General features: G+C 50.4%; 8 protein-coding genes across 8 annotated transcripts; 4 read left to right on the forward strand and 4 right to left on the reverse strand.

Moving 5' to 3' along the window:
- Positions 1 to 607: 607 nt before the first annotated feature.
- On the reverse strand, positions 608 to 3985 carry F9C07_1394405 (aldehyde dehydrogenase). The gene is made up of 3 exons (XM_041290784.2): positions 3516 to 3985; positions 3242 to 3441; positions 608 to 3181 (listed from the first exon to the last, which is right to left on the reverse strand). The coding sequence occupies exons 1-3, from the start codon at positions 3758 to 3760 to the stop codon at positions 2001 to 2003; spliced, it is 1626 nt and encodes a 541-aa protein (XP_041144462.1). The 5' UTR covers positions 3761 to 3985; the 3' UTR covers positions 608 to 2000.
- A 60-nt stretch (positions 3986 to 4045) lies between these two features.
- Positions 4046 to 6621, reverse strand: F9C07_4842 (PUA-like domain-containing protein). The gene is made up of 7 exons (XM_041290785.2): positions 6562 to 6621; positions 6153 to 6416; positions 5723 to 5858; positions 5344 to 5625; positions 5274 to 5291; positions 5102 to 5218; positions 4046 to 5038 (listed from the first exon to the last, which is right to left on the reverse strand). Exons 2-7 carry the CDS (start codon positions 6225 to 6227, stop codon positions 4743 to 4745), a joined length of 924 nt encoding a protein of 307 aa, XP_041144463.2. The 5' UTR covers positions 6228 to 6416; positions 6562 to 6621; the 3' UTR covers positions 4046 to 4742.
- Positions 6622 to 7348: 727 nt separating this feature from the next.
- Positions 7349 to 10021, forward strand: F9C07_1394591 (synaptic vesicle transporter). Its single transcript, XM_041290779.2, has 7 exons — positions 7349 to 8116; positions 8181 to 8258; positions 8328 to 8765; positions 8834 to 9292; positions 9345 to 9439; positions 9487 to 9564; positions 9617 to 10021. Exons 1-7 carry the CDS (start codon positions 7600 to 7602, stop codon positions 9635 to 9637), a joined length of 1686 nt encoding a protein of 561 aa, XP_041144464.1. The 5' UTR covers positions 7349 to 7599; the 3' UTR covers positions 9638 to 10021.
- A 521-nt stretch (positions 10022 to 10542) lies between these two features.
- F9C07_4844 (putative mitochondrial peroxiredoxin Prx1) lies at positions 10543 to 11785 on the forward strand (the record flags this gene model as incomplete). Its single annotated transcript, XM_041290780.2, has 4 exons — positions 10543 to 10919; positions 11017 to 11378; positions 11438 to 11690; positions 11746 to 11785. 4 exons carry the CDS (start codon positions 10543 to 10545, stop codon positions 11783 to 11785), a joined length of 1032 nt encoding a protein of 343 aa, XP_041144465.2.
- A 1658-nt stretch (positions 11786 to 13443) lies between these two features.
- F9C07_4845 (putative regulatory protein Ral2) lies at positions 13444 to 16077 on the forward strand (the record flags this gene model as incomplete). The annotated part of the gene is made up of 1 exon (XM_041285285.1): positions 13444 to 16077. One exon carries the CDS (start codon positions 13444 to 13446, stop codon positions 16075 to 16077), a length of 2634 nt encoding a protein of 877 aa, XP_041144466.1.
- Positions 16078 to 16650: 573 nt separating this feature from the next.
- On the reverse strand, positions 16651 to 18605 carry F9C07_2150094 (F-box domain protein). Its single transcript, XM_071509226.1, has 2 exons — positions 17923 to 18605; positions 16651 to 17865 (listed from the first exon to the last, which is right to left on the reverse strand). Exons 1-2 carry the CDS (start codon positions 18266 to 18268, stop codon positions 16757 to 16759), a joined length of 1455 nt encoding a protein of 484 aa, XP_071364989.1. The 5' UTR covers positions 18269 to 18605; the 3' UTR covers positions 16651 to 16756.
- A 1199-nt stretch (positions 18606 to 19804) lies between these two features.
- Positions 19805 to 21031, reverse strand: F9C07_2201746 (uncharacterized protein; the record flags this gene model as incomplete). The annotated part of the gene is made up of 1 exon (XM_041285292.1): positions 19805 to 21031. The coding sequence occupies one exon, from the start codon at positions 21029 to 21031 to the stop codon at positions 19805 to 19807; it is 1227 nt and encodes a 408-aa protein (XP_041144468.1).
- A 195-nt stretch (positions 21032 to 21226) lies between these two features.
- On the forward strand, positions 21227 to 23712 carry F9C07_2254613 (WD40-repeat-containing domain protein; the record flags this gene model as incomplete). The annotated part of the gene is made up of 4 exons (XM_071510104.1): positions 21227 to 22443; positions 22499 to 23102; positions 23146 to 23232; positions 23294 to 23712. The coding sequence occupies exons 1-4, from the start codon at positions 21694 to 21696 to the stop codon at positions 23710 to 23712; spliced, it is 1860 nt and encodes a 619-aa protein (XP_071364990.1). The 5' UTR covers positions 21227 to 21693.
- Between the last annotated feature and the right edge of the window lie 310 nt (positions 23713 to 24022).

Genomic DNA, 24022 nt, shown 5'->3' on the forward strand with positions numbered 1-24022 from the left:
GGCTGTGGATTGGCTGGTGCTCCAGTAATTTCTCATTCGACTACCTCCCTTCGGTTTAGGTCTTTATTAGGTACCGAGGGAGAGTACTACCTGACTGACCTGTCCCTGTCCCTGGGAACAAAAGGTGTGAATGTGAGGTGGTAGTGATTGTTGTCGTGCATTTAGCTTAGGTGTTGTATGCATTCGTTGTTTGGAGCGAGGTAGGTGTCCCTGATTGGGATCCCGACGTGTAGATGTTGAGTTGTCGTCCTGTGTGTCTCGTTTTGACTTCCGTTTCCATGTATACCACGGTAGTTAAGAAGTAGGCTGGTTGTAGTGGGTACCGAGTGATGTATGCTATGTTGTTTGCAGGAGATGGGTAGCAAACTAATCAAGTTACGTTGCTGACCCTGCATTGCATTCGACCGGGTTGTGAGATCTATACTTGGGCACCCCGCATGTACCTCCCAACTCTTCATGAAAACACTTCTCTATACAAGTGTATACATAGATATATCACCATATCCCTAATAGAACACTAATCAAGTTACACCCCTCCCTACCATATCTACCTTCAACCCTCAAAAAAATAAAAATAAAAATAAAAAACCTCCATATCCTAACCCTCACTTCCAAGTAAACCAAACTGTAGATCCCAAAATCGACATCGGGTACCAACACATCTCACGTGGCCACGTACATAAACGTAAGAGTAAGCACAGTACATTCCAAACTCTGTCCAGCATCAAGCCCTCATTTCTTTATTTCCTTCACCGTACCACCTCCTTATCCCTATCCCTACGCGAAAGAAAAAAGATGCGTTAGTGTTAGTGTTACCATCTCAGCCCGGTCAAACCCAACCAATGTCCCCTCATTGGACACAATGTCGCTATCTCATCACTCACCGAGCATATTCTAGAGTTTGGAATCGACTAGTATATGGATCTCATTGTAGATGTAGATCCCTGCGTTTATCTTATTGGGTATATTAGATCTCGAGATGTGTAACAAGGGTAGATGATGTATCTATGCGTGATCATGCATGTGTATATATTTATATTTATATATTTATGTTAGTGCAGATCTGATTATCTATTACTAGTAGTAGATTCGTAGTCTTTGTCTTTGCTTTTTCTCTGGGTGTAATCAATATATCGAGCTTTCTCCTTCTACGTTGATGATATTATTGTATATTGTATTTAGATTAAACGATTACAAAGATTCAGGTAATCCCTTAAATAACCCCATAGATATCTCCCCAACATCAAACCATCGTCAAGCCTAACCACTACCATCCTCACACATACCAATCCCCCCTAGTAAATTAGTAATTACTACCACCGCGAACTATGTCAGCTGATACAATGAACAGGCGAAGCTGTACGTGTAATGCTCGTCTAGGTGGCTGTGTTCGCTTTCCCCTACAACTGTGGGTCAGTGGGATGCACCGTATGTACGATAGGCGATGGGATACCTAGATTAGGTTGCGCTGTATGTATAAATGCCTTGTTAGGTGGTTCGGCATGATGTGCATTCCTTGCTTGGGGGTCATGTACTAGGTATGTAGGTTTAGGTGTAGCGAATCGGGGTGGCTTGGATGGGTGGGGTTTGTATGTATATATGTGTATATGTATGTATGGATGTATGTGTGTATGTGGGTGTGTCTGTGTGTGATTGAAGTCGGAGTTTGTTTGTGATGTGCCTATTGTATGGTGGGTGAGATGAGAGTTTTGTTGGGTAGGGGTTTGGATTTGGATTTGATGTAGGTGGTTGTGGTGGAGTCCAATGTGAGTATACCACGTTTGTTTCGATATGCTTTGGGTTGGTTCCTTGGTTTGGACTATTACTAGTATGTGCAGGGTGTGTCGACTCTGCTCAATATTGTCTCTCGTTGGTGGATTATCTGCATGGTTGCTTGCTGGATAAACTTCTTCCTTATTTAGTAATTTTTGATCCAATTGGCATCTGACTATCCTATATACAAACATTACACATCATCAATGAGCTTGCCATGCATTACATTACAGCTTGGATCCGAGGTTGACGTGAATGGCCTTGACCTGCGAGTATGCTTCCAATCCGGCTTCGCCGAGCTCACGGCCGATACCGCTCTGCTTGATGCCACCGAAGGGAACGCGGAAGTCGCTGTCGTTGCTGCTGTTAATCCAGACCATGCCCGCTTCGATCTCAGAGGCCACGCGGTGCGCCCGCTCAATATCTTTGGTGAAGATGGCTGCTCCCAGTCCGTAGGTCGTGTCGTTGGCGCGGGTCACGGCCTCATCCTCAGCAGCAAAGCTGGAAATAACGACGAACGGGCCGAAGACCTCCTCGCGATAGATACGCATGTTGTCCTTGACGTTCGTGAAGATGGTTGGCGCGATGAAGAAGCCCTTGCCGTCGCCGACGTTCTTGTAAGGCTCGCCGCCAGCGACGAGAGTTGCTCCTTCGGATTTGCCAGCCTCGATGTACGAAAGGACTCGGTCGTACTGTGCCTTGGTGACCTGAGGGCCCTGGAAGGTGTCGTCGGCGAAGGGATCACCAACTTTGCTGACCGAGGCCACTTCTTGCTTGAAAAGCTCGATAAACTTGTCATAGATTGATTCGTGGACCAAGATACGAGAAGTTGCTGTGCAGACCTGTCCTTGATTGTACATGATGCCGATGTGCGCCCATTTAGCAGCCTGCTCAATATCTGCGTCGCCAAAGACGACCAAGGGAGATTTACCGCCGGTTTCAAGGGTGATGTTTTTCAAAGTACCGGCGGCCAACTTCATGACCTCTCGGCCAGTCAAGGTTGAGCCGGTAAAGGCAACCTTATCGACATCAGGGTGGGTCACCAGGGCGCTGCCGGCAACTCTTCCGAGGCCGTTGACGATATTGATAACACCCGGGGGGAATCCGGCTTCCTTGATGAGCGTGGCGAGGTAGAGAATGCTGAGGGGTGTCTGCTCAGCTGGCTTCATGACAATGGTATTACCGCAAGCCAGCGCAGGGCCAAGTTTCCATGCAGCCATGGCAAGGGGAAAGTTCCATGGGATGATCTGGCCCACTACACCAATTGGCTGACGAAGGGTGTAGGCAAGCTTGTCCGGCGTGGTGCTAATGGTTTGGCCATGAACCTTGTCGGCCCAGCCAGCATAATACCGAAGAGTGTTGATGACCTCACCCAGGTCCGAGCTCAAGGAGACAGAGTAAGGCTTGCCTAGCCAGGGTCAGTCAAGGGACAAACGCAACTATTCAGCTGTAGAATGAAGACACAGACCATTATCCCACGTTTCAATGGTAGCCAGAATCTCCCTGTGCTGTTCAATGAGATCTGCCAGCTTCAGCATCAAAGCGCCCCGGTCCGTTGGTGGAAGTAGCTTCCATGATGGATCCTTGAATGCCTTGCGGGCAGCCTTGACGGCGATGTCAATATCTTCCTCGCCCGCAGCATATACAGAGGCAATCTCTTTCTCATCTCTATGAGCTTGTCAGTTTCAGTTGCTTCGGATCACGGGACATGGCGTCCGGTTCGACTGAACTAAGTCACTTACGCAGGGTTGATCGTGGCAAACTTCTCGCCCGATTTGGACGGAACAAACTCGTTGTTGATAAACAGACCAATGGGCTGAGCGTACTTACGCCCATTGGGGGCCGTCAATTGTACAGTGACGTCCGACATGATGGCTGGGGAGCTGTAAAAGAGTCGACGAGGAAGTGAGGAGGATAAAGGGAGCTTGAAGAGGGGAGGACCACGCAGGCACAGGCGGGTTAAGAGTGGAGAGGGACAGAGGGGCATTAATACAGAGAAAAAGAAAGAAGAAGAGAAAAGAAGAGAAGGACAGCGAAGTGAGGAAGGCGACCTTATATAATAATACAGGATACTAACGAGCGTCAGGGATTCTCTTGCAGCATAGATGCAGGTAAAGTTGTTGTTCGAGCTCCCCCGCCAGAGATAACTGGAGATCCAATGAGATGGCAGGTGACTTGCCCACTACTCGGTGGATATCGGATACACTTTCTCTTCCCAGGAAAGCCTTACGTTCTAGAATAATTTGCTCTTTTCTGGATCCCCAATCAACATCCCGTCTTCCAACGTGGTTGCGATGCGATTCATAATCAGAAAAATGGATCTTCTCGTCATGGATGATGAACTGGAATGAGATCCAACAGCCACCCCACTCTTCTCTTCGTCCGCCGTCCGCGGCCACCGACTCATGGATCCGCTCCTCACCACATCACCATGCATCTATATCCCTGATAGACTTCGAACTGACCAAGGCCTTCCCCGCCTTCCCCTCCTCACGGTCCTTCGTTCCGGACTCGAGTGCTGACCCGCTCGGAACGCTCTCCAATCATCTGCAGCCTGCAGGTCATCATCCAGCTTCCCGCCGTCCGGCTGCCGATCCCCACCATTCATAAGACCCTGATCAGGTGTGGACCTTTTCCTACTATCTTCCTGCCAACGCGTAAAACGTCTTGGTCTATAAATCGTCTACGGTTAAGGTACCAGGGCACCGCTATGTCGAGTGCAAGTATGTACCAGGTAAAACCTGATAAAAGCAGTCGATGCCGTCTCGTCCCGTGATCAGTAGGTGGTCATTCAAAATACCATTCACATTATTGGAACACCTCAAAACACACAAGAACCCGGTTCATTGTACACAAGGAAACAAAAACGCCTGTGGCGAGCTTTAGGACTCAGCCCAGAGTCGCTTTGGAAATGGGGAAAAAGAAATATGAGATGACATGAAAATGAAAAAAGAATTTCGTATCTTCCTCTACTCGCTGGTTTCTTCTGCGCTCTCTCCCTCCGATGACGATGACTCCTTTTCCTTGGCTAACCCTAGGATGAAGTCCCATTCTTTCTTGGTAACGCGGGAAACACTGAGCCGGGATTGTTTCAGAACCTGAAGGTTCTCGAGTGGATCTCCCGCCTTCGCGTGAGCTTTGAGGTCGTTTAGTGAGACGAAGTTCTGGAACTTGCGTCGGAACTCGACATGGACCACGTCCCATTTGGGGTCCTCTCGGGAAGATTTCTCGTCGTAGTATGGGTGTGCAGGGTCAAAGGCAGACTCTGGAGTGCTTTTGCGTTAGTCATCGCGCCGGGGATTGGGGAATTTGCAGAATTGAGACGGACCGTCTGGTGTATGTTCTTGTACAATCTCCATAAAGCCCGCAACTCCAGGCACTTTGCAGTTGGAGTGGTAAAAGAAAGCGTAGTCGCCCTTCTTCATCTCTCTGATGTGATTCCTTGCTAGTCATCGTAAGCTTGTGGTCTCGTATGTCGCTAGCTTACTGGTCGTCCTTACCAGCAGGGTTCCGCACACCTAGCACAAGGTTAGCATCAACTTGGCCGACAGAAATAGATACATCACGCACCATCCCAGGGTTCTGGCTTGCTACGCGAGGCCAAGTCATCGATGGAGAACTTAACATCAACCCCTTTCTCTAAGCGCGACTCGGGCTCAGCTTTCATCAACCAATACGAGCGGCCGGAATCATCTTCATCCGCCTCATCCTCAGCCTTGGCATCTGCTGACTCCGATTTCGGTTGCGTGGATCTGTCTGTCGGGGTGTCTGCTCCATTCTGAGCAGGATACTTCCTAGGCCTTCCGACTGGCCGCTTGCCCTCCTTAGGAGTACTCGGTTTCGAGGGAGTACCTTAAGGCACGTTAGCGGATTCTCTTCTCGAGGCACCTTAATTGCAGCTGAGATGAGAGGATGGGAAGAAGGGATAGATGATAGGGGAACTACATACTGGCAGACGGATCCTTGCGGGGACGGCCCCGGCCCCTTTTAGGACCCGGCGAAGGCTTGGGGCCACTTCCTTCAGGGTACTTGCGAGGACGACCTCTCTTCCTTTTCTCTCCAGTAGCTGGATCAGGGACAGCAGCCTGCGGAGATGATGACATTAGTTCCCGTTATCTGAATATGGACGTAATGAATCGTGTCCTTGCTCGCGATTTTTTATTTTATTTTTCTTGTTTCATCAAACGGAAAGTTGTCTTGTGTTACGAAGAGAAAGGGAAAATCCAGCGCGGGAAAAAGGAATGGAGCGTCAGTGAGCGGCGGTCGCGAATTGCCTTTTATGATGAACATTCGCTTGACGCGCCTCACGTCGGACCTGTCGATCTCCGGAAAGACGAAGGAGAAAAAGAAATTCCGCGATTCACGTCGGGCATACGCACTCTTTTAGGGGAATTGTTTTCTTCGGCCGCAGGCACGCTTTCAGACTTGCGCTTCTTGACTGGCATTGTTGTCATAGGCAGAGAAGTCTGCGTGATGAAAGGGTGGGAGGTGAGGGGGTGAGGAGAAATCGGAAATAAGAAATCAAAACAAAAGGCAGATTCGATAAGAGAAAGAGAGACAATGGAAGCCAACCAGTCAAAAGACAGGAGGCGGGGAGGAGGACACGGCGATCCAGACGCGCCGAAGGGAAAGAACTGTCAATCCTGTGTTAGTGTTAGTGTTGGTGTTGGTGCCAGTCCGCTGCCAGTCGCGGTCGAATAATTATCTCAGAGTGAATGTTCAACCCTGGTGGGAAGGAAAATTCGGGGGGGGGGGGGGGGGGGGGGGGAATGAAGGGGACCTTCTCACCTAATGAGCAGGAGTAACCTGAAAAGCTAGGCAAGGACCGCTGGCACGCACTTGAACAAGATGAGTTGAAGCTTTGTTTTGCGCCCGGGGGAACGGGGACAAGCTTGACTGGACTGGACGCGCGCCGGCGCCAGTGGACCCGAGCCGATCATAGTCACGTGGTGCCGCCTTGAAGGATAGGCTAGTTCTATAGTATGAGTTTCCTATCCAACCATGGACCTGTATACTACTAGGTAGTCCTCCACGTGATGTTCCCTTGGAGACCCGGGCGCATTGGAGCTTTCGTTCCAGTTCTATCTATCGATAGGGTCACTTAACTACTATTGAATAACATATTTGAAGCAAGATATATGTATATGTATATAAATATTGCTGACAGATTATCTAAACCTAGGAATCGTGGATCAACCGCCATAACCTCGGATAGCCCGTCGAACTACTCCGTACTGAGTATGAAAGTTCCGGATGCAACCATCGGGGAGGAAGAGCTCATCTCCGGTTGGCGGGATTTGAACATTTCTCGCATGCAGCTCTGAGCTGTTAGTTTCGGTTATTCTCTAGCAGTTATGCAGGTCACGGGAATCCCGCTGTATTCGGGAGTTTGATCGATCGTACTTGAACAGCTCATGAACCAGAATTGATTTCCATAGCATAAGAAGCAAAACAAAAAAAGGAAAAAATATATTCAAGGCTTACATCTACGATATAGACTCGGGATAAACTACCAACAAGCTAGAGAAAGCCACCCTTTACGGGTCAGATCATCGGCGATTACGCCGGGATACTTCCAGAGTAGATCCCCCGTTCTCCACCTCAGCTTGCATTAACTTTCCAAAGTTTTCATTCGCAGGACTTAGTAACCATTGAGTCACTTGCGCTCGTGGGTCACTGATCGACGCCTTATTAATGCTCATGGCTCTAGTTATCTTATTTTTGTTCCTTTGCTAACAGGGAGAATATTTATTGTTTTACACTTCCCCACATGTGCTGGATGATCTCGGCTGAGACCCAGCGGACGGCAGGTCTAAAGAAGCCAAGATGCATACCGTACCCAATCGGCAGTTAGATCCGACCCCAGATGGCGTTGAAGTGCTAGAATACGCAAGGGAACCGGGGGATGGAGAGGGACAGCAGCATAAAGAGCAAATAAGCAACACACCGGATTCTGATCAAGATGTTGAATATCTCTATCTCAACTTTGACACCACCTTGCCACACCCCGTGGGCATCACTTCCCCGCAGCCGGAACAAGCGTCTCCACCACCATGCCCCAATCTCACAAAGTACGCTTCACCCTTCATGTGGGCAGAATCCCGCAAGACCGTCGTCACAGTTATATCGTGCTGCGTAACAGCTATGTCGGCTTACGCTGCGGGATCGTACACCTCTCCGGCTGATGAGTTGACAGCCAAGTGGAATGTGAGCAGGGTTGTATATAATCTGGGGATTTCTCTATATACTTTAGGTTTCGCTATCGCTCCCATGGTGCTGGCACCTTTCTCGGAAATTAATGGGAGGCGGCCTATTTTTGTGTCTAGCGGTTTAGTATTTACCGGTCAGCTCCCTTCCCTCTCACAGCTCGCAATGGAGAAGCCAAAACTAATATCTATGGTTGATAGTGTGCTTGATCGGAAGCGGCGCCACGGAGTCTTTTGCTGGCATGCTTGTGGCCAGGTTCTTTCTTGGTGTTGGCGGATGTGAGTTGCCCTGCTTTGCACCCCTCCTACTGCAATACAGTTCAGGTTGACGCTGTTGATTCACCGTAGCTACCTTTTCGACAATGGTGGGCGGTGTCATCAGTGATATATACCATGCTGAACACCGCAATGTCCCCATGTCGTGCTTCTCTGGCGCAGTTCTCTTTGGGACGGGCCTGGGGCCACTCATTCCTGGCTTCATTGATTACCGCGCCAATTGGCGTTGGATCCACTACTCCCAAGCTATCGCTTCTGCAGTGCTAATGCTTGTCCTCTTTGTCTTTCTCAACGAAACCCGGGGGAGCGTGCTTTTAAGCCGAAAAGCTAAAGCTCTCAATAAGTACTACGACACACTGGAAAGCGCAGGCTATGTTGGCGTTGTGTTTTGCTCAGACGACGACTTCATGGAAAAACAACAGGTCAGACGCATACGGTGGAAGGTAAAAAGCGACGAAGAGCGCGAGAGTATAACCAAGATGATCACCATATCCTGCTTTAGGCCGTTCCGTAAGTGGCAGACGTCCCTCTTCCGATGGGTGGTATCAGCCCGAAGCATAGCTGACCGCCCCATCAAGACCTTTTGTTAACCGAACCCGTGGTTTTCTTCTTTTCGCTCTGGGTGTCTTTTAGCTGGGCAGTCCTGTACCTCCAGTTCATTGCGATCCCAATCGTCTTTTCGACCAACTACCATTTCAATGTGGAGCAGACCGGCGCAGTTTTTGCAGCGGTGTCTATCGGTGCATTGCTGGCTACCCCTTTGAGCATCTACCAGGAGAAGTTCGCTATGCGGATTGGTAAGATGTCGAGCACCCCAGAGGGGCGTTTGTATTTCACATGTGCCGAGTCGATTTTGCTGCCCATTGGTCTCTTCTGGTTTGGATGGACATCATTTTCCTCAGTCCCGTGGATCGTGCCAACGATTGCTGTGGGATGCTCGACGATAGGCATTTTCTCCATCTACTTGGCCGCCTTCAACTACCTTGCTGATACTTACCATCGATACGCCAGTTCAGCGATTGCTGCGCAGTCATTCTGTTCGTCCCGCTTGTACCCCAATAGCAAGTCCGTGATTTTGACGGTCTTTAGGTCGAAATGTTATGGGGGCCGTCTTCCCACTGGTTACCAATGCAATGTTTAATAACCTGGGTTACCCAGCAGCCTCCAGTCTGCTCGGGGGTATTGTAAGCAAGATATTCCTCTATTCCATTACTCAGACTAACCCCAGCAGGGTGTTCTGCTGACAATCGTGCCCTGGGTCCTAGTGTTCTATGGACCTCAAATCCGTGCCAGAAGTAAATTTGCAAGTGTATGAGACTAGAATGTTCATCTTCACCCGCCTGTTGCTAAACAGCCTCTAGGAAATCATGAATCAACATTAGGTTCTTCGAAAGCGCAGGTGGCTACGGAACCTGACGCGAGACTCGATTGGAAAAAGACCTCAAATATCGGCTTGGCTTGACAGCGTTGTACGACATACATTGATCGTTTTCCAACGCATACTAAACAAGCGCTACGAAGACAGCACCGTTGTATATAAGACCCCCCTGATAATGACATAGTACTAGTAGTACAGAGCAGGGTGGGTCCTCAATCAATCTAAGTTTAGTTACCGAGCTTTCCAAAGTGCCGGCCAGGGGTCCCTCGGGATTCACTACTACATAGTATTAGTACTAACGTACTTATTGTCCATCAAGAGGGAACGTCCCCTTCATCCCGGGTTCCTTATTACTAGTACTAGTGCAACATCTCGGCTTATCACTTGCGAAGTTATCGGGCATATGACGGGAGGTGATGTGCGAAATTGCGCCATCTTTGACAGTGTCCATTGGCCCTAGTGATTGGCATTGTCGGCCGAACTATTCTTCTCTTGTCAGTAGTCGGCCGATAAACTCGGGTGGATGGACATAGCCAAGGAGGGTTATGCAAAGGTTTTGGAAAGAAGAGGGGAGGTAAACTTGAGAGATACCAATTGATCTTTCAGTATAGCACATGGGATGAAGCATCAAACGTCCGATAGGAAGGTGCAGTGTAAAGGTAAGTCGGGTGATGGTCTCGACTCTCATCCTTGTATTACATTTTTACTACTAATGAAGACGGGACATTTCCTCGACAAGTCCAGACATACCATTGGTTCCTGGAAGATGTAGTCGTGTACTAACCTCTGTCACTAGTACTCCGTAGTCACAGAATCCGATATCTTCATGAACCCCGGCATAATGTCGTTTGACTGCAATGGATCGTGGGGCACTTCCGAAAAGGGATGCGCTAAACAGCCCACCATAGAATGAGCTCATGGCTGGCCAATGGGGATCGTTCTGCCCCGCGGGCGGTGGTCAATTGCGTGATTTGGAGGAGGAACAGCGACGAGACGGTCATTCGCCGAACATCTATCGAGGGGGAAGATCTGGAGGGGTCGAGAAGCTGGAGGGCTGAGGGTACCTTAGGCGGTTACTATAGGAATCTGGAGTCTGGCACCCGGAAAAGGTACATCCCTTCACCTAGTGCTCCCCCGCCGCCGAAACTATTTCAAGGTCTCCTTTCCCCCCTCCATTCCCCATCTTCTCTCGCCTCTCTTCATCATCCTCACCATCTAATCACACTTTCATCCTTACTTGGATACCTCCTTTACTCCTTCACAATGGCTCAGGAACGTGCTGCCCCGTAAGTAACCTTGCTGTTATCGTTTTTGATCCTCCTGGGTGACCTAAAGACCGTCAACATGGACTCAATCGGGGACTGACATGGCAATTGACTATAGCATTCGTCTCGGCTCTACTGCCCCCAACTTCGACGCTGACACCTCCAACGGTCCCATCTCCTTCCATGACTACATTGGCAACAGCTGGGCCATTCTTTTCTCTCACCCCGATGACTTCACCCCCATCTGCACCACTGAGTTGGGCGCTTTTGCCAAGCTCGAGCCCGAGTTCACTGCTCGTGGAGTCAAGCTGATCGGTCTGAGCGCCAACGGCACCGACTCCCACAAGCTCTGGATCAAGGATATCGATGAGGTTACCGGCTCCAAGCTCACCTTCCCCATCATTGCCGACCCCGAGCGCAAGGTCGCCTATGCCTATGACATGGTTGACTACCAGGACACCACCAACGTTGACTCCAAGGGTGCGTTGTAGTTCTCACAACTTGGAATGGTGCTTCGAGTTGCTAAATAATCATTGCAGGTCTCGCTCTGACCATCCGCTCTGTCTTCATCATCGACCCCAACAAGAAGATCCGTCTCATCATGTCCTACCCTGCCTCTACCGGCCGTAACACCGCTGAGGTTCTCCGTGTTGTCGATGCTCTTCAGACCACTGACAAGCACGGCGTCACCACCCCCATCAACTGGCTCCCCGGTGATGATGTTGTCATCCCCCCTCCTGTCTCCACCGAGGATGCTCAGAAGAAGTTCGGTGAAATCCGCGCGGTCAAGCCGTGAGTGTTTCCCTCCCTGCTGAGAGAGAGATTGGTATTAATCTGTCCTGACTAGTTACCTGCGTTTCACCAACCTCAACAACAAGAAGGAGTAAATTATGGCGCAGTTTCCCCCTCAACCACTTCCCGCTAGCTGTTCCCAGGAGGAATAACCAGGTCAGACGTGGACATGGTTGGGAGCGTTTTCATGAAAAAGAGTATGACAGTCACGGCTTAGCATCTCGAATAATATGATACCTCTTATGATACCATTACGGACTCTTTGCTACAAACCCAGCGTAGAAACTCCTTTAAGGAAAGACATATTGATATATAGATCAGAAAGATGGTATTAAGTTTGCGCCCCACGGGGCGAGATAGGGCGAAAAGCCATTCTGCAATCGATGTCATCCTGCATAAGACTGCATAAAGAACCAGTCAATCATAAGACGAGATCAGACTATACAAAGCGAACCGCTGAGTAAATATAGTAACACTGCCAGAAAACAGTCGCACCTGTCTACCTCGAGCAGGCCAGGTAAAGGACCACTCGTATATACTCCATTCATCCATTCCTACTATATATATACGATACTTTTACGATTTCCGCTGCCCGTGGCTTAGAGATGTGGCCGTTGATTGGGCGCGTTCAAGTCTTGCGGTAATATGGACGGGCGACTTCCCATTCTTTGTTCAACCCCTCTATCGTTCGCCTTCTGTATGACAGAACGATGAGATAGAGCGAAGGGATTCGTCTGGCCACTCGTCGGATCCTAGCGCGTTTGGTTCTCCAGATATCCTCCGATCGCCGTGCCACTTCAAGTTTATAAGCACACTTGAGAAGAGAGACAAGGTAGTCTTATTCTCACATCATCATCGGTACGATAAAAACAGATTGCATGTCAAGAGACTGCGGTGTTAAAGACCCTGTCAACACATACCCTGTTTGGGGGGCAAAGGGGGAAAACCAGCATCGATTCCGAACAGGCCATGGATGGAAATGATAACTAGTGGGTTCGGGATATGGCTGAATGAATGAGTGAGGGAATCTGTGTTGGCTCCAAGACTGCCCATATCGGCCCTCCGTCGCTAATTGTTTCCAATTGTTCTTCATGCTTCTAGTGTCGCCTGTCAAAAAGATTGACTTTCAACGTTGGAAAGGGATAAATCTAAATCGCCGAGTCAGCTCCACTTTCGCAGTGTGCCTGGAACCACTTTTCTCTCGGAGACCGCCTTGAAGCCCGCACTTTCTCCGTTCACCTCGTCTCTCCTCACCGTTCGGAAACAACACCTTCTTTGCATACGGCGGGTTCACTGGAGGACCTCCCTTGCAGCCAATCCAAAAAGCGTCCAGGAGCCGTGTCTGTGATCCGGAGGCTGGATTTTGCTCCTTATCGACGGAGCGTCTGGGTTGGTAGCCGCGGGGAAAGAGAATCCACTGGTCCCATCACGTCTCCCGCCCGGCCCCTGATCTGAGCAAACCGATCGCGACGATTACGATTTACACCTTCGATCTACCCTTCGCTTGCCTCGGGGCCCAGACGGTCATTTGAACGACAATCCTTTTTTTACAACTTCGTTTGCGGTTTACGAGTGATATGATACCCTATTCGTTTGACACCTTGTGCTGAAAAGTTCGAATATTGGATGACAAACATTTTACTTACAACGTCGATTCGACCTCCCGGAGATCGTCAAATCCGAGCGAAATCCTTATAACGCGATAGATCTTGGGATATATTGACCGTACCATTGAAAACCGTCCATTATCAAGATGATGTCCCGGAGTCAGTCGAGTCTGGGATACCTGGACTCGAATCGGGAGGATCTTGCAGGTTCTGGTGTCTCTCCCGGACCACAACAGCCGTCTTCCGCATCGGGTCCTATAAATTTGTCAGGTCTAGTATGCAATGTTCGCCGGACAACAGGAAGAGAACCGCATCCGTTGGTAGGTGCGACTACAACTATATTAGGCGATAAGCTTTACGTGTTTGGCGGTCGTGTTCTCTCGAAGAGCCGCCCGCAACTGACGTCCGACATATATGAGCTGGACCTGATCCGACGTCACTGGACAAAGATCGATGCCACTGGTGATATTCCTCGTCCGCGATATTTTCACAGTGTCTGTGCCCTTGGAGACAACAAGCTGGTGTGTTATGGTGGTATGTCACCCAAGGATACCACACCCAATGGCTCTACGGGGCAGGAGGCGCAGCCAGAGGTGGTGGTGATGTCTGATATACACATATTCGATGTTCCTTCGCGAACATGGACTCGAGTCCCTGCTACCGACTCGCCCCAAGGACGATATGCCCATTGTGCGACAATCTTGCCTTCCAGTGCTCACTTCACGTCGGCAACTGCACCTCTTTCGGCTATCCATCATAACCCCGCGTCGTCGAATCCTCACCAGGGCTCGATCGGTGTGGACATCGATGGTTTTGGTGGCGCAGAAATGGTGGTAGTGGGAGGGCAGGACAGCTCCAATCATTATATTGAGCAAGTCAGCGTGTTCAACCTTCGCAGTCTGAAGTGGACCAACACAAGCCCCCTAGGAAGGAGTTGTGGCGCTTATCGTAGTGTGGTTGCCCCATTGGCCGGTATAAATGTTTCGGACATCGGGTCCGCTTCCATCGATAAGGAAGCACATGAGCCTGTGGAGGAGTCGCAAGTAGAGGGATGCCCTATGCTGATCTACTCAAACTACAACTTCCTAGATGTTAAACTAGAGCTCCAGCTGCGCTTACCAGATGGTCGTTTGATTGAGAAGCCGATGCAGAACCAAGCATCGCCCCCTGGCTTAAGGTTCCCCAATGGAGGCGTTATCAACGGACACTTTGTGGTCAGTGGCACGTATCTTACCTCCTCCAAGCAGGAATACGCCCTGTGGGCACTTGACTTGAAGACGCTCACCTGGGGCCGTATCGATGCTGGTGGGACAGTTTTCGGCCAAGGAAGCTGGAACCGCGGAGTACTGTGGGCGAGAAGGAACACCTTCGTGATTCTCGGTCATCGGAAGCGTAGCCTAGTTGAGGATTACAACCACCGACGACTCAACTTCTCGCACGTGTGCATGGTCGAGTTGGAAGCATTCGGACTCTACAATAACCCGTGCAGGACAGCTCCGACATCCGGATACATTTCTCATAGCTCCCCTGCAGTCCCCGCATCTCTTCACCCTAAGTTGGCTAAATTAACATCTGGTGGAAGACCATTCTCATCCGCCTCTGACGAACTGGGAAGACTAGCTCAATCTCTCCCCGAGATGACGGACATGGAGCTTCAAGCGGTAGGAGGCGAGCGCATTCCCGTCAACTCTCGAATCTTGACTAGAAGATGGGGACCGTACTTTATTCAACTTCTACGAGAATCTTCTGACAATGGGGTCTCCGACTCTGCCACATTGCGCCCAGCGCTCCAGATGTATCCAAACCGTAACTCCAGCATCACAATTACTCCGTCAATCGGACCGAATAGCACCTATTCCAGCGCCACTACTCTCGTCAGCAATCATTCAAACCCCTCCAAGTCATTGTTAGCGAATCTTGAGATACCCTCTGCGCATAGTTTACCTCCTACATCTAGACCCCGCGTGCTGTACTTGCCTCATACCTACCTCACCCTACAGGTTCTCGTCTACTACTTCTACACGTCTTCCCTCCCACCAGCGGGTTCCTCTCTCTGTACGCCCCAAATCCTCTGTTCCCTTCTCCAACTTGCGCGACCGTACCAAGTGGACGGTCTCCTGGAAGCCACTGTCGAAAGACTACACCAAGTGCTCGACGGACGCAACGCTGCCGCCGTCTTCAATGCCGCCGCCATGGCTGCAGGTGGCGGCAGAGGTACCGGATTCACCAGCGGACCAGGAGGTACTCTGGAAGCCCTCAACGGCGTCCACGGCAGCACAGACTCCGTCGCCGGCACAGGAACAGATACCTCACACAGCCACCTTACGTCGGACTCCTCAGACACGGAACACGGCACATCCGGCATCTCCGTCGCAAGCAGCACCAGCGGCGCCGCCAGTGGCTCCAGAGGCATCCCTCTCCGCATCAACACCAACATCTTCAGTCGTCGCCAGCGCAATACGACCAACCTCGAACGCGACCGCGACGACTCCATCAGCAACGCCAGCACCGCCACCTCCGCCTCCACAAACACCAGCTTCGACCACTCCGACACCGACGACGCCACGCACTCCCACCGCCGCCGCAACACAGACGCCGAACTCCGTCCCAACCGCGAGATCTGGACCGGCGACCTCAGCAGCGTAATCGGCCTGCAAAAGCGCGGCCTCCGCGGCCTCATGGAAGGTCGCCGACTGCGCGAACGCAGCGCCAAACCGGCGAGCACAAGCGGCCCCGTATCTATTCCTCCAGAGAACCCTCCCTCGGCAGGCGCCGGTTGATAAGCACCGATACTAAGATCCTTATGCGATGCATCTATTTTATCTTTTTCTTGTTGCCTTCTACCGGTTTTCCTCTACGTCTTGTATCCCCTCCCATAGCGATGTTTCGGCTTCTGGCTTCATTTACCCCTTAGCTTGCCTGTCATGATCTCGATGAAAAATTAGAGGTTCTTGATCGAAATGTATAGAATTTTCGTTATTTGTCTTTTCAGTACATGAATGCTGTGATGTTTAAATCTGCATCAACACGGGTTTGTTTATAGTACACCCACCCTTGGGATTATCGAATAAGTTCAATACCAGTCCTTCAGGTCATGGGACAGCGTTTATTCATCAGTAACTATACAATAAGTAGATGCAACTTATGAATTGAAGTTGATTTGTCTAAGAAAAGACTTGCCAGATCTTGTTAGCTGATTTGTTCATCAAATCTTACCCCGTATGGGTGTGTAGAGCTGATAATAATTGGTAGTATGATCAGCTATAGTGAAAGCCCTAGGATGCTGCACGGAGCTGTTATCTGCTCCCAGAATCTTCTCATGTACTTTCAGACTTGACTGGGTTGCTCTGTGCTTTTTTTTTTTTTTTTTTTTGGACTATTTGAAAACGATGCGACGTATACAGAAAAACTAAAGCATTACCTCCCCAACCCTTCGCTCATCGTAGAGCAGTACTTATGCTATTGCCGGCGTCGTAACATGTTTCCGGGGCTGGAGAGTACCCACGCCTCCCAGAGCAACCTCTGCTCGCGCCTCACACTCAATCCATTATCACCTAGGTCATCCGCAGTGAGTGCTCTCAACCGCTCCAGAGTTGTCTCCGAAAACGAACGCCGGGTGCTTCCGCAGGGAGAGAAAAACGGGTAATCAGCATTGAAACTTGCATGATAAGGGGGTAGGGCGAGTGTAGGTTCTGGGACGACGGAGAGGACCGATGTGCTGGAAGTACTGGCATAACCATTGGTATCTGGTGAGTCCGAATCCAAATGGTCTGCGTAGTCGATGTCTCGTAAATCTATACGTTCTACTTGGTCCATTTCGTCGTGCAGGACGGACAGGATATCCCGCCATCGGCCTCCATTGCGAAGGTAGACGCCAACCAATGCGATATCACGGAGTTGTCTCCTATGTCGGCGGATCAGGGAGACAACCTCTTCCGAATCAAGGCGCCAACCTTGAATGCTGAGAGCCCGCAGTCTTTTCCACTGTAGGCGGTGGAAAATGAGTTCTAGCGAGAGATCGAGAGGCATATTGGCCCGAAAGCCTAACTTTATTGAGGTTAAATTCTTTGCGGATAGAAAGAAGTCATGAAAGACGCTAGAAACAGATTTGATGCTGCTCGTCATGTCTTTGGGGGAATGAAAGGTGACATCTATGCTCGTTAGTCGAGCACCCAAGGTGGATAGCGTTAGGGGAGGTGTCTGCGATAGCTTCACTGCGGACTCTGGGCTAATCTGAGGCCCCACAAAGCGAATAGCGCTGCAGTTTGACTCTAGTAGAGAAATCGCTAGGCTTGTGATAGCCCGCGTGCAAGCTGACTCCCAGTCTAAATAAACGGTCTCTGCTGAAGATTGCTCACGTATATAATCTAGTAACTGCTCGTCCGCTCCATCCTGCAAGCGAAGCAGTTTAATTTGTTGGAGAGACGAGAATGCAGATATAGCGCGGCGCAAGAGTAGCATATCATGAGCCCCAGCGATGATGTATTCCTGGTCTTCACGCCGGCTCTTCTGTACTTGTGAAACTGCGAGGTTTTGCGATTCAACTACTTTCAAGACACGGGACCAGTCTAGAAACCTGTCAGCTTGACTTCCGTGCAAGTTTAACGAATTAGCAGAGACGGTACCGCTTCCTTGATAAAAGGGCCGCACCATGTACGTGAATGATCTGACATGGCAGGCCAGCTGCATGTCCAGAAGGTCCTCTAACCTCCGAAACCCATCTCGTGAAAAGCGAAGGACAAAACGAGGGAATTTCCATGGAGTAGCGATTCGCTTGAACCTTGCACACACCAGCCTGAATCGGTCTAAGTCGGAGGTTTCCCCATGCGCGGAGCTGCCATTGGGCACGTAGGAGCCGTGGCTGTTCGTGGGGGAGGTATCGTTAGAGGAAGGCTCTGATCCCAAGAGAAACGAGAGGATGTGACTGATCAGTTCGTCCGCAAGGTCGTCAATGCGCCGTGGTCTGTCCATGGCTTTTTCTTAGCAGGGCAGCCGCGTCTCCGGCTGCTTTGGCTACCCGCAACAACATGGAAGTCGGGCCTGGTCAAAGAGAATCGAGGAGGAAGGTGCACCTCATGGAAGGGTGCATGAACGTAAGTCGATTGTAGGCGAACACTCTGCGTAATAAAATAAAGGAACGGGAAGTTGAATAAGCAAAAAAAAGGAGTGTAAGGTAGCAAGGGCCTTGAAGGGTAAAAATAAAAATTTACGTAGACAGGAAAGGACGAAGAAAAGAAAAGAAAAGAAAAAAGAAAGACAAACGTAAAGTGATACATCCCCTCTCCAGTCCCTAGACAGGCACTCTCTATCAACTGCAGAGTAGGCGGGCCACCGAGACAGCGCTTGGAGCACGGAGGCATGTCTGACAAGATTTAGAGTGTCCCACATGGACCATGACCTAACCCGGTCGACTGGGATCATCGTCAATATTGAACCCAGGGCATTTCCCCCGGGCCAACACCGATACGATATTGGACAAGAACTGACACACACCAGGGTCACATGATCGAAAGGGTATGCGGTTACCCAGCGTGAACCTGCAGGAAAGGTTGCAAAGGAAGAGAAGGATTGGTGATTAGAGTGATCGTGGGCTAGGCCCAGGATGATGGAGGGGGGAAGAGATGATGCGACATGAGAGTCAGATACCTGCAGACGAACCCCGCCTGGGAAGCGAATCGTATCGTGGCGCGGTGTAGCTGCAAGCCTAGATGACTGGCGCGAAGACCATGGCCACACTACCAACGGAGTATGCAGTATAAATAGAACGTCATGGAGCAAGTTGGCAGCCAGCAGGCAGAAAATCGACCGAAGTCACAACAATGGACTGCATGACATGGCCTCAGAGGCCACAATTACCGCGTGGGTGGGCGAATCTGCTGTGAGAGGGAAAGGATCAACATCCACTTAACATGCATCGTCGTCCAGTAGTCGCCGGCCCGGCTGCGCAACCCCAAACATTGGGGGAAGATAAGATCTCCTGGGGAGCTTTTCTTTTCCAATGGCGTCCAAAACGACCAGCAGAACAAGTCATCGTCCCATAAAAATAATTAAACCAGGAATTCAAGACGAGAGGTGGGAAAATAAAAATTGGGGGAAAAAAAGAGGAGTGGGGAAAGTGAAGAATCCAAACAAGTCCTCCTCGGAGTTATTAGCACCACACTCTATACATAATATGGGTGGTTTAAATAAAAAAAAAAATATAAAAAAAAAAGGCGCTCGAAATGGGTTTACAGGAATCTGGATAGCCTCATTGGCGCCCTCGTCATTTGTCCGTCCCACGGGAAATGCGACAAGAGAATCAATCCCCCCAGGGAAGGACAATTCGTTGGTTGACGTGGACTGGGGAACTCATGAAGTATGTATGTATGTACAAATAATGTTGCTGGGGACCCAATCCGCAAGTGTGCTTGCTTTAGCAGTGTGACCATGAAAAATGTCCGTGACGAATAAATGATGGCTGCATAGGTCAAGCTATGAAAAAGCAATTTCCCGTCTCCAGCCAATCGTTCAACTTGATTCGTTCTTGGCTTGTTCCATCCGCTGCCGTCTGATATCCGTGCTGCTGATTTTGGACGCAAAGTCTTCGAAATCACTTGACGGCACGTCTTTGGAATGGAGCACGTCAATCTCAAACACATCGAGCCTCTTCCAACCCTTCTCTGCACGTTTTTCGTTGACCGCGGCACCTCCCGAGCGAGTCTCTTGGGAGACCACGATAGCGCTAATGTCCTCCTCCGTGATGGTAGGCCCAAAAGGATCGGAAATCTGCACAAGTTTCAGTGTCAATCCGGACCGTACTTTCATCACAATATATTTTCCATTAGGTCCTGGCTGCGTGACCCGCTCGGTACGTGTGGCGTTCTTGTCGGGAGGGTAAAAGTCCATGATGGCCGTCAGAAAGGATGCAACACCTTCACACCGCTCATCCCAGCTTTCCAGGCACTCGGCATACTTCTTGTTGACTAGCAGTTCATCACCAGTCACGCCAATTGTCAGAAGCGCCTCTTTCCCCGGATTGGTGTCCCGAACGGGATCTAAGACCAATGCCATGGCAGTGAGCAGCAACTTGTGTCCAATATGGAAGTGATCGAAGGTGCCGCCTACAATAACCGAATGATTTGTCTGGCTTCCTCGCGAGTCGTCCGGCGCCACAATTGATTCCAAATATGTCCAGTTGGAGGCGCCGAAAATGGAATGCAGAGCCCCGGCATTCGGGTCCTTAAACTGGGAATAGATACTACTGAAGGCCGTTGCTAGATTCTGACCTACTTGGTTATCCGGGTAATAGATTCGGTCCCACGGACGAGCTGATGTCGCAAGGGTTTGCAAGTCTAGGACGGGTCCTATCTGCGAAGCCTGGGAGGAGTCCTTCCCGGAAGGATGTACGGTATCCAAATCAAGCAGAATGACTCGCGTGTTGATACCACCCGGAGCATCCAGCTCAATATTGTTCTCAACGGAGACTATCCCAATGAGCCTATAGAGATTTGCTAGCAAGCATTGGAGACTTTTGAACAACTTAGCCCGAGGCTGACAGGTATGTGATTGAAGTCCCGGAAGAAAGAGAGCAATATCCAAAATGGCAGCGTGGTTGGTACCATTGAGTTCAGCAAGCTTGGTGAAAACTGTAGATAGGAGCGATTCATACACATTTCTGCATTGCTCGAACGACGCCGCTGGTGGGGGTGGAAGCAGTAGCAGTGCCGAGGCCGAGCTGATGCGATCTAAAGCCATACTGAATGCGGGGAGCTGTGTTTTGTATGACGGAGAAACACTTGCGATGGATACGGCTGTTGATGTGGAAAATAAAAGTAGAAGTGTGAAGATTGGAATCGAGTACCAGGAATGAGAATCTCCCGTTCCAGAAGATTTGGAGTGTACTTGTTTTTCTTTTCCTGAGAGTCTGGGGAAGACTTTAGTCGTAGTAAGATCAATTGGCACTAAAAGATAAAATCAATGAATGTAAATGTATTGGGAAATCCCACCCCCGCGGGCGGCTGACTCAGCGGTACTGAGACATCCCAAGTCAATCAATCAATCGACCTGGACCTGGATGAACGTTATCCCTTCTTATGCCCGTCTCCCGCTTCTTCCTTTCCTCTTGCCCTCTTCCAAAGCTCTAGGATGTTCTGCTGAGCTACTCCCAAGGCCATCTGTACCGAGTGATTTAGACAAGACCACGTATGCCCTTGGTGTAGCCAGAGCTCCTAGCTTACGCATCCCTCTCTCTCCCCGCCTCCAAGTGCAGTCGGATACAACCCAACATTTTCAACGGCAACCCCGGACGGTGGAAAACGATCGGAGCAATTGTGTACGCAACTTGACAGGTAAAAGTCTGGTAATCTATCCCTAGAAGGAGAAAATCCATCGTTGTTCCAAATCGTGGCCTCGGTACCATGTCGAACCCATCGCAATCCTTCGAGCCCAATCGACGAGCGACAACTTATGGCCGGCCTGAGGAGCTGCACATTCCGTCTGGGGGTATGGGAGCTGCGAATCTACAGCGACAGTCCATGTCCCATGAATTCCCTGCCACCGCCGATAACCACGTTCCGTCTATCAATGTCCACCCCACGAACTCTCAGCCCAACCAATATGGCGCCGGCGGCAATAACACGGCTCTTCCAGGCGCGCTTCAGCCAGGAAACGCCAACCGCCCCCCAGCAGTATCTATAAACACCGCTCCGTCTGGCATTCCTACCCTTTCCCAGATGTCTACACAGTTACAGCAACAACCGCAGCCGCAGCCGCAACACCAGCAACCACCACCACAGCAGCCGCAGCCTCCGACAACGCCCCGCTCCAACATGAGCAACGCTCATGGACACTCGAGATCTAGCCCGGCAAATGCTAGGTATGGGTCATCACCTGGTGCTGGGTTCCCGCCTCATACTCCACAAGGCGCGAAATACTCTCCTTTGGGACTGGCCGACATCCGGCCGACAGGCGATCTTCTGGGTGACCCTATCACCAGCCCCGGGTCGTTACCCTTCAATGGAGACAATCAAGTGCCGTCAAATAGCAATTATATTGCACCTTGGCCGATATATGCAGTAGATTGGTGTAAATGGCCAATTCCTGGGAACTCGGGCTCCTTTGGGGGCAAGATTGCGCTTGGAAGTTATTTAGAAGATAACCACAATTATGTGCGCCTCTCTTTACCCATTTCGTCCCCCTACAGATGGCGCTAACTTAGTTCAGATACAAATCATTGATACCCACTGGACTAAACCAGACCCAGATACACCGGATGCAGCAACTGGCGAGATTAAGCTGGAATATGTCAAAACGGCAGAGGCCACACATTCGTACCCCGTCACGCGAATACTGTGGGAACCTCCATCATCTCAAAAGCAGTCTACTGATCTCCTGGCGACATCGGGGGATCATTTGCGGCTATGGTCCCTGCCTGCGAATCAGCCGGTGCAGAGCTCAAACTCGATTACAAGATCGGCGACCCAAAGGGATACGCCTTCCGCTAAACTTTCTCCGTTGGCGTTACTCTCGAACTCAAAATCTCCCGAGCATACTGCCCCCATCACCTCGCTCGACTGGAACACGATATCTCCAAGCTTGATTATCACGTCCAGCATCGACACGACTTGCACCATTTGGGATATCCCTACACTCACCGCCAAGACGCAACTGATTGCACACGATAAGGAAGTGTATGACGTTCGATTCTGCGCAAACAGCGTCGATGTTTTTGTCAGTTGCGGTGCCGATGGTAGTGTGCGCATGTTTGATCTCCGCAGTCTGGAGCACAGTACTATCATCTACGAACCGACGGAAAAGAGTGATAAGCGTAAGTCCTATTCACGGAATCCCGTCCCTTTCGAAACTAACAGGGGTTTCGTCCACAGTAGTCAGTCCCGGAAATGGCAGCCCCTCGGCCCCGGCATCCATATGGCCTCCGCCGCTTCTCCGAATCGCAGGTACGTAAGACAACTGGTCTGCCTGTCATACAGCAGCATCATCAGATACTAACGAAAGCAGCATCACCTCATGACGCCCACCTTTTAGCCACGTTTTCTCAGGACTCCAATATTGTCCGTGTCCTAGATGTTCGTCAACCCGGCCAGGCCCTGTTAGAACTCAAGGGCCATGGCTCCTCCATCAACTGCGTGGAGTGGTCCCCGAACCGCCGTGGCCTGCTCGCCTCCGGCGCAGACGACTGCTGCGTTCTTCTGTGGGACCTCATGAACCAGCACAACGCCGCGTCTGTCCCGCCCCCGGTGCACACTCCCGGTGCGCCCTCGGCCACCCAGGAACGTGGTCCTGCTGCCGCGTGGCAGTGTGATTACGAAGTCTCCAACATCAGCTGGTCACCGCAAGGCGGGACAACCGGCGCAGGGCATCCGCGGGATTGGTTAGGAGTGTGCGGTGGACGGGGAGTTTGGGGTGTTGCACTATGAAAGAATTGACGCATTTACTAGACGCTATTTCCCATACCTACCAGTCAGCCATTTACCCTGCTGCGTTGTTCCGTGTCTTATCCACAACGGCTGACTTGCATCGTTCGACCATGGAAGCGACATCGTACGGTCTGATATGAGTGAATGAATGAATGAACGATTGGAAGTTAAGAGTATGTATGGATCTGTAATGTTTTTCTTTGAGTTTTCTGCTAGGATAGGATAGCAGCCCCAAGGACAGGTAAACAGAGGGGTATATGTAACTACTGTGGTCTAGTCTTTTCCAGACAGATGGCATGATATATAACAG

Source organism: Aspergillus flavus, chromosome 3, assembly GCF_009017415.1.
Source record: "Aspergillus flavus chromosome 3, complete sequence".
Classification (NCBI taxonomy): Eukaryota; Fungi; Ascomycota; class Eurotiomycetes; order Eurotiales; family Aspergillaceae; genus Aspergillus; species Aspergillus flavus.

Bases quoted from the DNA above. Each gene is read 5' to 3' on its own strand.
- F9C07_1394405 (XM_041290784.2), bottom strand. From the start codon at position 3,760: ATGCCCCTCTGTCCCTCTCCACTCTTAACCCGCCTGTGCCTGCGTGGT. The intron at 3,442-3,515 runs GTAAGTGACTTA...ACAAGCTCATAG, and splicing joins TTTGCCACGATCAACCCTGC to AGATGAGAAAGAGATTGCCT. The intron at 3,182-3,241 runs GTCTGTGTCTTC...GACCCTGGCTAG, and splicing joins CATTGAAACGTGGGATAATG to GCAAGCCTTACTCTGTCTCC.
- F9C07_2150094 (XM_071509226.1), bottom strand. From the start codon at position 18,268: ATGGACAGACCACGGCGCATTGACGACCTTGCGGACGAACTGATCAGT. The intron at 17,866-17,922 runs GTACCGTCTCTG...ACAGGTTTCTAG, and splicing joins GCCCTTTTATCAAGGAAGCG to ACTGGTCCCGTGTCTTGAAA.
- F9C07_1394591 (XM_041290779.2), top strand. From the start codon at position 7,600: ATGCATACCGTACCCAATCGGCAGTTAGATCCGACCCCAGATGGCGTT. The intron at 8,259-8,327 runs GTGAGTTGCCCT...GATTCACCGTAG, and splicing joins CTTTCTTGGTGTTGGCGGAT to CTACCTTTTCGACAATGGTG. The intron at 8,766-8,833 runs GTAAGTGGCAGA...CGCCCCATCAAG, and splicing joins ATCCTGCTTTAGGCCGTTCC to ACCTTTTGTTAACCGAACCC.
- F9C07_4842 (XM_041290785.2), bottom strand. From the start codon at position 6,227: ATGACAACAATGCCAGTCAAGAAGCGCAAGTCTGAAAGCGTGCCTGCG. The intron at 5,859-6,152 runs GTGCGTATGCCC...TCATCTCCGCAG, and splicing joins AAAACAATTCCCCTAAAAGA to GCTGCTGTCCCTGATCCAGC. The intron at 5,039-5,101 runs GTCCGTCTCAAT...AAAGCACTCCAG, and splicing joins ACAAGAACATACACCAGACG to AGTCTGCCTTTGACCCTGCA.